The sequence below is a fragment of the Glossina fuscipes genome, unplaced genomic scaffold, assembly GCF_014805625.2.
Source record: "Glossina fuscipes isolate IAEA_lab_2018 unplaced genomic scaffold, Yale_Gfus_2 128, whole genome shotgun sequence".
In the NCBI taxonomy this organism is placed as follows: Eukaryota; Metazoa; Arthropoda; class Insecta; order Diptera; family Glossinidae; genus Glossina; species Glossina fuscipes.
The window spans coordinates 1,475,176-1,487,663 of NW_023998471.1; the positions used below are offsets into that span (position 1 = coordinate 1,475,176).

The 12,488-nt window shown below is 33.2% G+C and overlaps 3 protein-coding genes across 5 annotated transcripts in view; 2 read left to right on the forward strand and 1 right to left on the reverse strand.

Annotated features, from left to right (window-relative positions):
- Positions 1-6,947, forward strand: part of LOC119640848 — a 9,325-nt gene extending 2,378 nt beyond the window's left edge. Inside the window, exon 2 of the mRNA XM_038039113.1 lies at positions 3,434-6,947. Coding sequence (XP_037895041.1) covers positions 3,434-6,859 — 3,426 coding nt within the window. The 3' untranslated portion in view covers positions 6,860-6,947. The remainder of the gene's footprint in view (positions 1-3,433) is intronic.
- On the reverse strand, positions 6,909-8,142 carry LOC119640849 (max-like protein X). The gene is made up of 4 exons (XM_038039114.1): positions 7,928-8,142; positions 7,732-7,866; positions 7,266-7,675; positions 6,909-7,206 (listed from the first exon to the last, which is right to left on the reverse strand). Exons 1-4 carry the CDS (start codon positions 7,962-7,964, stop codon positions 6,973-6,975), a joined length of 816 nt encoding a protein of 271 aa, XP_037895042.1. The 5' UTR covers positions 7,965-8,142; the 3' UTR covers positions 6,909-6,972.
- A 622-nt stretch (positions 8,143-8,764) lies between these two features.
- LOC119640850 (adipocyte plasma membrane-associated protein) lies at positions 8,765-12,092 on the forward strand. Of its 3 annotated transcripts, none has more exons than XM_038039116.1 (5): positions 8,766-8,937; positions 8,997-9,129; positions 9,214-9,422; positions 9,494-9,794; positions 10,499-12,091. In XM_038039116.1, the coding sequence occupies exons 2-5, from the start codon at positions 9,014-9,016 to the stop codon at positions 11,511-11,513; spliced, it is 1,641 nt and encodes a 546-aa protein (XP_037895044.1). In that variant the 5' UTR covers positions 8,766-8,937; positions 8,997-9,013; the 3' UTR covers positions 11,514-12,091. The 3 variants fall into 3 exon arrangements, 2 of the variants coding, with proteins under 2 accessions (XP_037895045.1, XP_037895044.1); XR_005247751.1 differs by having other exon boundaries at positions 8,767-9,129; positions 10,499-11,676; positions 11,777-12,091; XM_038039117.1 differs by having other exon boundaries at positions 8,765-9,129; positions 9,497-9,794; positions 10,499-12,092.
- The last annotated feature ends 396 nt before the right edge of the window (positions 12,093-12,488 follow it).

Here is a 12,488-nt window from a genome sequence, read left to right on the forward strand (position 1 = left end):
TTTTTTTGGCTATTTGCGCACTGCTGTTTGCAGTTTTTCCAAACTTGGACTGCATTCGAGCTTTCATGTCTTTCAGTTCAGTTTCATAATTCGTTTCTTGCAAATTGTCTTGAAATTCTCTTAAAATATTTTGCACGGCTCTTTTACTCTCTTCCGATATGGGGATTGTTTTACCATTCGCTGTTTCAAAACCAGCAGAAACTTCATTTTTGCCTTCTCCCAACTCCGGCCGTTCTCCGCTAACCTTTTGAAATCCTGATGTAACATTAGTATTAGTTTCTCTCAGCACCAAGCTCTTGTCTCTTTGGTTACCTTTAAAGCCAATCAAAATAATAATGAAATAATAAGCATAATGAAATATGAGGAATATCATACCCTGGGCTATCCGCTCATTTATTGGCCTGTTAAATTTTGGATTTAAAGAAAGCGAACGCCATTTACGGCACGGAGCAGCTACTGCTGCAAATTTGCTGGTGCTGGGAGCTTCGTCCATTTTTTCTTCTTTGCACATCGCTTGAACGTCTGTTTTTTTGGCTATTTGCGCACTGCTGTTTGCAGTTTTTCCAAACGTCCTTTTAATCAATATTTCAGCTTTTGTGTCTTTTAGTACACTTTCATAATATTTTTCATGCAAATTGCCTTGAAATTCTTTTAGAATACTTTGTACGGATCTTTTGCTCTCTTCCGATATGGGGATTGTTTTACCATTCGCTGGTTCAAAACCAGCAGAAACTTCATTTTTGCCTTCTCCCAACTCCGGCCGTTCCCCGCTAACCTTTTGAAGTCCTGATGTAACATTATTGACCTTCACATCTTGACGTAGGATTTTCTGAGTGCTTATGAAAGCAAAAATGTCATTATCATCGTCATCCGAATCGTAATTGTTGCTTTTATACTGATTAGATGGTACTAGATCTAAAAAATTTTGGATTAATTTAAATATTGTCTCATCGCGGATTTTAAAAACAACTTACTTTCATTTGCGTTGTATGTGTCTTCTTTTTCGATATAACCACGGTCTGAATCTTCTCCTAAAATGAATTTAGAAAGCTAGACTTTTTAAAAAAAGCTTATAAAGAGCTACTTACTTTCTGGCGTAGAATCGTACAAAAGAGCCAATTTTGCCTTTTCTCTAAATTCGCGACTATAGGTTTTTCTTGGTTTTTCGCGTAAAATATATAAAGGGGACCGTTCCAAATTTCTTAACTTAGTTTCCGGTGATACTACAGGACTATTAAAAGGCGATGTAGAAAAGTCCTCAAATATTATGTCAACTATTGTTTTTTTTTTGTTGTCATCTGGAGAGTTCTCAAACACTACATCCACAATTGTTTCTTGCTCTTCGGGAGCCTCTACATTTTTTGCTTCTTTCATTGCATCCTCCGCTTTAGTGCAGCATTCTATTAACTCTTTGTCAGAGAGATGGAATTCATATCCACTTGTCGAAAACTCAGCAACAGACTGTGACAACAATTCATGGCAGGATGTAAATTTTTGAAAGCTTGTCATATTGGTTATTGTTGTTCGCGCATAAGGCCGGGAATCCACTGAGGACAGAATTTCATCTTCGTATCGGCCCACACTTTTTTATGAAACGTTACCTTTATTTGCTCCCATTTTTTGCTGATTAAAAAGATTTAAAAAGAAAATTAGGTAAGCGGGTGACTTTCAAAATTATTGTTTTCTTTACTTTTCAAAACTTGTGTAAATTAAAGAAAAAAATTGTTTTTTTTTTTATTCTTTTCGCGTTGTGGCCAAAGAAAGCATCATTTCAAAGGGATTACTTTTCATTACTTTTCGAGATAAAAATCTCAGTTTGTAAGACTTTTTCCGATATTCCCTATAAATCAGTTATAGCGAATTATAGAAACACAAGTTTGATTATTTGTATAAAAAAAAAATGTTCTTTATTTAAAGAGTTTTTTTTTTAAACGTTTTTTTCTTCATTTTGTTGAACAATTTTATTTAAATAAAAAAACAAAGGAACAAAAATGACAATATTTGATGGAATGAAAGAAGCAGATGAGAAAAAAAAATTTTTTCGGTTTAATTTTGTTCGAAGTCTGTGGTTTTTCGTGAAGCGCTGTCAGTATGAAAGCGTACAGCGAGAGTATCTGGAAATAATTAAATAGTTTTTTTTTTTTTTCATTTTTTTTATATATATAAACATGTACTTCCAAACTTACTGCTATCTGGTGGACAATATTACGCATTGTAATTTGCATTGCAATGATAGATTACTGGCGCCGACATAGAAAACGATTCGGTAAAGGTTTCAAAAAATGAAATAAAAAGAAGTAAAATGGAAAATTCAAATAGAAACGAACAAACGAAATTACGGAAATAAGTGCAAATGGCTTTTTGTTCTTGGCTTTCTCTATAAAATTTTGTATTGAAAAATTTTTCCACACTCTTTGTTAAAGAAAAGTTTCGGAAATCTTTTGAGATAAGGGTTTGTATATACTTTACAAAGTGGTTATAGAGGTCAGTCGCATTAGTAAGCAACATTAATCTTATCTACACAACTATATATCTTCTTTAACACTAAACGCATTTCCAAATTCGTTTGCATTAAATAAATTAATCTCATCCTAAATTTTTGTGCAAGCGTTGCAGGATCAGTTATCAAGTATGAAAATTTTTGTCGTTGTATTAACGAGTAGAAAAACAATATTTTTAACCAATTTCAATCAAAAAGTGGGCGTTAATAGGGTAAAATCGAATGCCACGCCTATAAAAATTGTATAAAACTATTGAGGAGACGTACAAGGGGAGATGAATGCCTATTTTTGATACATTTATATAAAAAAGATTGTATATTATATTTCAAGCAAAGCACTTGTATAAGTTATTATATGGAAAGAGTAATCTTTTTATTTTTGAAAATAGGGTAAAATCGAATGCCACGCCTATAAAAATTGTATAAAACTATTGAGGAGACGTACAAGGGGAGATGAATGCCTATTTTTGATACATTTATAATAAAAAGATTATATATTATATTTCAAGCAAAGCACTTGTATAAGTTATTATATGGAAAGAGTAATTTTTTTATTTTTGGAAATAGGGTAAAATGGAATGCCACGCCTATAAAATCATAGCAGCATTTATTAAAGAAATTAGATGATTAGTAAAAGAAAAGTACAGACTTTTTTGTACTTATTTACAGACTATTTAGCAATGATATGAAAAGATGAAATTAATAATAAACAAAAATATATATAAAAATATGTATGTATTCCCAAGAAAAATTAATCAAATATTGCATTGTATTTCTCTTGTTCTTAGAGTTCAAGCTTAATTTGCACATTTCGTACCTCGGGCCTTTGTGTGGCTCGTCATGTATTCTTTCCACTTATAAAATTGGACATTTTGTTTTACAAAATTTAAAAAAAGTGTTTTTTTCCTTTTTCTTTTCTCTTGCATATTATAGGAAATTCGCAAAAAGACATTGGGAAAAGACGAAGCTATTCAAATACTGGAACATATTAAGGATATTATCGATAAGGAGTTATGCAATTATGACAAAAATCCAAAAGTCTTCAACCTACTGATTATTAATCTGGCTACTCGAACATATTTTGAAATCGTTAAAAAATATGATATAATAGAAAATTATTTTCATCGTATATATGACATATCCAAGTCACATTTGGGCATTAAAGATTTTTTAATCATACAATCCTTGCTACAGAGTAACCACTTCAACCAATTGGAATTTGAGTCAATGAGATTACTATGCCACGAAGCCCTCGGCAAAGCGGTAGATAAAAATCATTCATCATTATTAATCATCATGAGATGTCTTAATCTGTGTTGTAAAAAATCGCCAGACTTAGAAATGCCAACCTTACGTTTGGATCAAATTTACTTCTGCTTACAATGCGGTCAGAATTCTATCAAGGATGAAGTTTTACATCTATTAAATAATTCCTGCCTTAACAAAGCGACGGCACTCGCTTACTTCGTGCATATCGTAAAATTTTGGCCTTGGACAAATCGGAATAAATTGTACATACTTGGTAGTATCTTTACGAGAAATTCTTTAGAAGAATTTTTATTACTAACGGACTATGATAAGAAAGACTTTTTAAATGGATTACGTATGAGTCTTTATCATAAAAATCTACTTGCCCCTAGTCAATGTCTTATAAAAAAGCTAAGTGATCGTGCCTCGGATCACATATTGCCCTTTATTGCTGATGTATTAACTAAAGGCTCGGAAATTGAAATTCGAAATTTATATGCCCATTGGATTCCGTATGTATGTAAAAAGGATCAGCTATTTCAAATCATTCAACAAATATTGAAGGAAGTAGATTATATACAAAGTGAAAGTAATTTAGAGGATAATTTAAGCGATTACCGTTCAATTATATTACTTAGCACTTTTTCAAAGCATGTTTTTAATTTGTCTAAATTATATTTTTTTAAATTTAGCACAGAATTGTTAACGAATTGTTTTCAATTTAATTTAGAAGTGCAACTGCATATATTTGCATTTATTGTAGATAATTTAGAAAATTTCGCAATCGAGGATAGTTTAGAATTCATTTATCATTTCATAGAATCTCACATCTCTGTGGAAAGTTCACATTTTCGAAATAGCATTTTCGCTAAAATGCCCGCCGTCATCAATTATACGGCAAAAATATTTGCAAGACTGGGCGAGCCATCGTCATCATCTGCAGCGAGCATTACAAAATTCTTCAAACAATTGCAAGAACTATGCGAGAAGAATATGAACAACACTCTATATCAGCCAAAGATTTTTTCATTGAAAATGATCGAAATACTTATGAATTCGCTTTACATCGACAGTGTGAAAAAAAATGCGAAAAGTTGCCAAATATCTGAAAATGGGAAACTCGGTTCCTTTTTGAAGAGACGGAATGTAATAAATGCGACAGAAATGTGGAAAAGCTTATACGTTTCATTGGAGGATACTACCACCGCTTTTGAGGATAGCCGTGAAACTACATTAAATCTTATGCAATTAATGCCTGGACAGGCGCCTAATAACTCTATGATAGAAATGTGCAAGACAATGTTTTCTTCACCCGATATCGACAAATGTAATTTAAGTTCGATATATGCAACAATTCTTTTACAGAATGACCCGAGCTCTGAAGACATTTGCTTATTAGTTCATGATATTATTGTTCGACTGGGCGCCAGTATAAAATCTTTTAACGAAGATCCTTTATTAGCTTGTAAGAGCGGACATTTATTTGGATATATATCTGTACTTGATACAATTGCCAAATCTAGAGCAGATTTAATATTGAAGAGTATTTCTAAAATTTTATGCATTTCTGAGGCTATTGTAAATACTATACTGGATATGCTTAGTCTTTCGAATACAACGTATAAACAATATAATGTCACTTTCGAGGACATGGATCAGAGCCTTGAAATGTTGATTGCTCGTAGTGAATATATAAGTGAAAATCATGAAGATGACAGGAAATTTTTGATCACCTCCTTTTGGTTTAGTTTGAGAGCATGCAGTGATATTGCTTCTACACTAGGCTGTTTTTTGATAAAAACTAGTGAAACGTCTGATGACGATTGGAAATGTTTGCGAGCTTGCCTACAAATTATTGAATCTATATTGATACATACAAGACACAAAGGAGCTACAGAAGCGGCTGGATCTTCCATTGGTCAATTGACGAAAAATATAACGTTGCAATTGCCTACCAGTTCCCGGGCTTATAGCTTTTTGTGCACACGCGTTCAGTGTCTGTATCAATTAGAAGATAATTTTATTAGTACTAGTAGAAGAGGAGCAGGCTTCTCAATTATGATCTTACATATTGTAAAAAACGAGAATAAACGTTCTGGATATATCTTGGAAAAAGCAGTTACAGACCTTCTAAAAATATTGAACCTACAACCGTTCGAGGCGAACGATCACGATAAAGCAAATTGTGATCGCATTGAGGCTTTGGTTCTTCACTATCTTTGTGTTTTAGTCAAGGACGCTGAAATCAAAGAAGCAATCAGCCCATATTACAGTGAAATATTAATGGCTACTGTAAAATATATCGACAGCGCTGAGTGGACTACATACAATGCTTCATTGCAATTGTTTAGCTCTTTAGTCAATAAGATAACCGCTCAACGCAGTCAATGCGGTCAATGCGAGGATAGAACTTTAAATTGGGAGCCTTCAGATATTACATTTAGCTATATTTTGCGTAAATTTCCAATAGTTTGTGATTACATTTTAAGCTATTGTTTATCAAAAAAAACTTCAACGAAATCCCTTCTTCTGTATTTGGGATTTTTGCAAAAGGTGGAATACTTGCATGGGGATGAAACGTCGACCGCTTCTTTCATGCAATCATTTCGTCAACTCACTTGGAATCTGCTTAGTCACCAATGTGAAAAAATAAGAAAACTCGCCTCAACTTGCTTTGTTAGAGCTCACGAGTTCACACACGAATTGCCCTTAATTTTGCTTCAAATATCTGCAATTTTATTTAAAGTGAAAAATGAAAATTTCTTGGAAGGCTTAATACTTACATTAAAGGACGGTTGCTTGAAAATTAAACATGAATCGCGTTTTATGCCTAATATTGATAGCTACGATTATTTAATGGGACAAATACGAAATGTTATTGAAAGTAATTGTAGACAAATTAAACCTTGGAAGTTCTATACGTTGTGTAAACTTTTGGATTTGCTTTTATTGCTTAACTTTGATCAGAAAGGAGTAGTTATTAAAAACGTAATTAAATGGAAAACAAATGATAAATATTGTATTGGATATGATTTGTGGTTAAATTGCATAGACAATTCGACAGTTCGCCTTAAGTATCCTCCTCTCATTACATGGTCCGATGCATCGTAATCGTAATATAGATATAGATTTTTATAAAAATACGAAAATTTGAATGAAACGTTAAGAAAAAAAAAAGATAAAACTATAAATGGCTTAAGTAAAAATAATAAAATCACAGAAAATTAACTAAAAGTAAGGGCGGCTTGCTCGTCCATATCAGATGTTTCTTGTGGGGATTTCTGCTTTCGATTCTGAGAAGCTTGCATCTGTTGAAGCGTGTAACTTAATATATTTCTTAATATGTGTGGTTTGCAATGCTCTTCCAACCAAGGGATAACACCGGCAATAAGTTGTTTAAAATTGTCCATTGGAATATGTTGAAAGGTTATAAACATTTCATCCATCAAAGCTTGAAACTGGGAGAAAAAAAGGAATTAATAAAAATTTTAAAACCATTAGTTTATGTTATAAATACCACTTGAAATTTTGCATCATCGGTAAGGCGAGCTTCTTCAGGTCCGGGATTAGCTTTTTGATGTTGCAACATATGTTCGTAACTATTTTGTATAATACGTAAGGCAATTACCTCCTTTTGAAGAGATGCAAATTCCTCTTCTTGCTTCTTCTTTTGCTGATTTAGATACCCAATATAGTCTATCGATTTTTGCAATATAAGTTGCTTACTTAATTTGTAACCCGAAGTGTCATTTTGTTGGCAATTGGGTACCAATTCTTGCAAATTATCATAACCCTTTTTAATAGCATCGCGACGCTTTTGTTCGGCCTGCGTATGGGCTTCTCGACGCCGTTCCTTATAACTTAAAGCAGTGGTAACCGTTGCACCTGCACGTCCAATACTATTATCGCCGCTATCATCATCATCATCTAAAATCCATAAGATGCCATTATTACTGGGATGTGTTAATATTGACATTTCCTACCTGTGTGATGGGGTGAAGAGTTTGGTGTGTGAATGCTGCCCGCGCTGCTGCACCTTGAATAACGTTTTGCGCTTTCTTTGTTCGCATTATTTTGATCTTGGTCAGCTATCAAATAGTAATCTTCATGGCCACGTCCTATTTTAATCAAAGTTCTTAAAAGAATAGCTTAATATATCTAATAATATTATTTACTTACCTTGGTCTTGTGTTGTTCCCGTTGTGCCTTCTGCCATGTTATTAGTTTACGCAAGGAAGTATGTTATTCCGACATCAGTAGAATCAAAAACAAAAAAAAAAAAAAAATAATAATTTTGAATCGTAAAACTTTAGTTCTTAAATGCAAAACACATGAAGATAACAACACGAAAACAAAATTAATTATGAACAAATCAACTCTGTTTTATGAAATCAATTCTTATCTTCTTAAATGAGAATTAAAATAAATTTCTAATGAATTGTTTATTAATTATTGATATATTTTTATATTTTTTTCCTTTAGCATTATCAGTAAGTAGATCTTATCCTGCAACATCGTCGAATTTCCTACAATCGTGTTTCGACAGCTAAACTCGCATACCTCGGCACCATAGATAATACGCCTATTTTTTAAAGGCACCATAGATAATACGCTTATTTTTTAAAGGCATCATAGATAATACGCTTATTCTCAGATTCTCTCGATACCAATTAGTCTCTCTGAGAAGATTTGTTTGAATACTTGGCAGCATTGTCGTATTGCTGTCATCGTTATTCCATTTTTTTTTTTACAAATGCCTGGAGAAGAGAGAAACCAATAAAGAAAGAGAGAGAACGAGAAAGAGAGATAGAGAGCAAATCACCACTTTTTAATAATCGCTTACATGAGTATCGCTTGATATATTTTCTGTCTTTCTTCTTCGCTAGCTATTTTTTCTTATCGGAAAGCTTGCAGAAAAAAACAACACACAGTAAATGAATCGTTAAATGTCATAGAACAAAATAGATGATAACGCGTGTCATATACTTGCGATTTTTTTCTATTGGTTTGTTTTATTTTGCAGACTTCTTTTTGGAGACTGTGCAAAATTTTCGCAATGTAGGTTAGTGTCGGCGCTCCGGAGAAAATTTCATAGCACATTTTATATTTTGCAAATAAAGGTGAAGAAGTTGAACGACTTTTTTAACGGTGTGTGGACTATTTCGGAGATATAAATTTTCGATTCCAAAGTTCGTAATAGTACGTACATATATACGTATATATACAAATTTCTTTGAAAAATTTGTAGAGTGAAAAAACATAATAATGGGTTTACTGTATGGATTGGGGATTAAAGCCGTAAATTTTATTGTTGTATTTTTAATTGTATGTCTTATACCTGGTTTACCGCCACGTACGACTTTCCCATTTGTGGGTTTCAAGTAAGTAATCGCCGAAGAGAAACCATTTCTTATTGATTAAATAATTTGCAAATGCATTCATGCACGACTGTTACCATAATTTAGACTTGCAGCCAATAAAGACTTAAAAGGTGCTTTAGAACCAAATCATCATTTAGACAATGCGGAACGATTGCTGAACGGTCGCATTTATGGGCCGGAATGTTTAATAAAATCTAGCGGGAATGACATTTATATGGGTATTCACGGTGGTGAAGTCATTAAAGTAAATGGTGCTCACATAACGCATGTCACCAAACTTGGCCAAGCATGTGGTACTTATATAACTTTAAGTTTACTATGATTTTGCACATTTGCTACAGTATAGAATTTTTATTCGTCGTAGAAGATGTTTTTGAGGAAAAACGCTGCGGTCGACCATTAGGTTTGGCTTTTGATACTAAAGGGAATAATTTAATTATTGCCGATGCGTATTATGGAATTTGGTTATTCGATCTTAAAACTAAAAAGAAACAATTATTGGTTTCACCGCTCCAAGAGCTGCCTGGCAAAACAGTCAATCGTCCCGCAAAATTATTTAATGATGTTGCCGTTGATAAAGATGGGAACATATATTGGACAGATTCAAGTTCTGACTTTTTATTACAAGATTTGGTATTTACAGCCTTTGCGAATCCTTCCGGCCGGTAAGTTCTGCTTAGCACGGTTGCAATGAATATTTAAATATAATTTCTTTACATTACTATCTCGAAGTTAGAGCATATTAAGATAACAAATTGTAACCCGTAGAAATTATTATCAAGTATTTGTTTACAGGGAACGACGACAGCCGCTTTTTAAGTCTTGATTTTATGTTTTAGAACACATGAGCCATACATTTTTTTCGTCACATACATGTAGGATAGTTTCTACGTTTCCCCATAAAGTACGTATTTATAGCATAACAATAGTTGCTCAATACATGTCGATAACTTGGACTTATTGCCACACGAGTTGTGTAAAAAACTTCTTTCGAGATATCTACCACTACTCCGAACCGCTATATCCGTAATACTTTTTGAAATTGGACTTCAAAAAATTCTCCGAAATATTTAAGACCTAATTTGATGAAAGATTGTAAAAAATTATTCGGAGCGGACAGTCTGGACGAAATTTTGAATCAAAATGTCCAAGATAACCGCAAATATATCCATATGCATCAAGAAGAAAATGACTTTTTATGGTACCGTTACCAAGTTACTGTATGAGCTATCTCGTTGTCATAAATTAATATGCTGATCTTGATCCTTATTCCTATGGTTTTATAATTTTAATTTCTCAATTAATAATGCTTTTTTTTCGTGTGTTTGTATGCTCGTAAAAACAAATTGAATTAAACATTCCATTTCAGTCTTTTTAAATACGATCGTGTAAAAAATGAAAGTAAAGTACTGCTTGATAATTTATATTTTGCAAACGGTGTTGCTTTAAGCCCTGAGGAGGATTTTTTGGTTGTTGCAGAAACAGGAGCATCGCGCTTAATGAAATATCATCTTAAAGGCAGCAGTGCTGGTAAAGGCGAGGTCTTTGTCGAAGGTTTGCCTGGATTGCCCGACAATTTAACGCCAAACGAAGATGGAATTTGGGTTCCGTTAATTCTCTCTGTGGACAGCCAGAATCCTAGTCTTTTTGCCATCTTCTCGGAATTCCCTAATTTGCGTTTATTTTTGGCTCGTATCTTATATTTGTTCGAGGCGCCATTTCGTGCATTCAATAATATTTACCCGAACAAATTTTCGCAACGTTTTGTGCACTTTATTGGCCACGGCGAAAGTGTCTCTTTTATGATTCCGAAACGTTCTACAATTGTTCGTCTAGATTGGGATGGCAATATAGTGGGATCTTTGCATGGTTTTGATAAAAGTGTTGGAGCGGCCTGTCATGTGTTAGAATTTAATGATTATTTATATTTGGGATCGCCGTTTAATCGTTTCCTCGTTCGTGTTAAATCGCCAGTGCCCAAAAAGCCAATGCTACAAGCCCGGATAAATAATGTGAGATATGAAGGCATGGAAATTGAACCTTCTTTGAAACCACGAATGGAAAAGACGACAACAGCGCCACCAGTCGTTACTAAACCTACAGTCACTCATGCCAGATCTACTCCGACAACATCGAAGCCCGTTATCTCAGCAAAGACAACCGTCGTCCCTTCTGCAAGCACGACGACGACAAGGACGTCATTAAAATCGAGCACTACAGAGAAGCCGAGCACAACCAAAACTGTAAAAAGTCCATCCATGGAGGGAACTCGAATACCGAAAGAACCTGCCCCCATAAAGGAGAATATTCCGGCTGATAATGTGGCGCCAAAACAGGAAAAACTTAAAGTAATTAATAAGCATGGGAAACATGTGGAACTTTAATAAGATTTTTCAACTTCACAACACCATATATTTCAAAAGCAAAAATCCTTTACTTAATGTAAGCATTGATAATTGGGATTATCTATCGATCTACACATTCGAAATTTTAAAAAGTCAAAAGCGAAACGTATCTTATGTCAATGTCAACTGTATAAGCACGAAGGTAACGAGCTTTAACGAATACTTATTATTATATATACCTTTTTAGTTACAGCAAAGTAAATGAACTTTAATTTTTCTTGTCTGCCTATCCCAAAAAAAAGGATGATGAAGAAACATTTATTACTCAGCGAAATGGTTTTGGTTACTGTAGCGCGGGATGGGGATTTGGATCGATTTAGATGTAGATTTTTTTTTAATTATAAATAAAGTCAAGTCCGATAGTGCACTATTCATTGTATATCTTTCCGTAACTACCTCGTAGTAGTTAACAAAAATTAAAGAAAAACTAACTTTTTCCCCTTAATTATTCACCAACTTTCAAACTGATAAGTGCTTAATTATTGTTTATTAAAAATTGAAAAACATATATTTTATTTACTTACAATCAAAGCAATTAGAAAATCTAACTCTAAACATTCCGAATAATATATTTCTTAAATATTATTTAAAATAAAAAAAGAAAATAAAAAGAATCGAAAAGACGAATAAACGCTAAAATTTAGTATACTAATAATAATAAGGCTTTTTAATTTGCTAAATTAAGCAAAAAGTCGTTTTCTTCTTCGGGCAGGGTCGACTTTTCATACACTTCAAGTGCGCTGTTTTTGGATTCTATTTTGATCATAATTTATGCAAGTGTGCCGTTTCTGGAAAAAAAAAAATTTTGAGGTTTAAATGACGATATTATTCCTACAATAATTTTCAAGTATCCATAACACATCTCGCTTCAGTAAACATAACTTTAATAAAAGGCTGTTTATGGAGTTGCAAGTGGAAACTGAAACCTCCATAAAATGACGCTTATTGGCGATA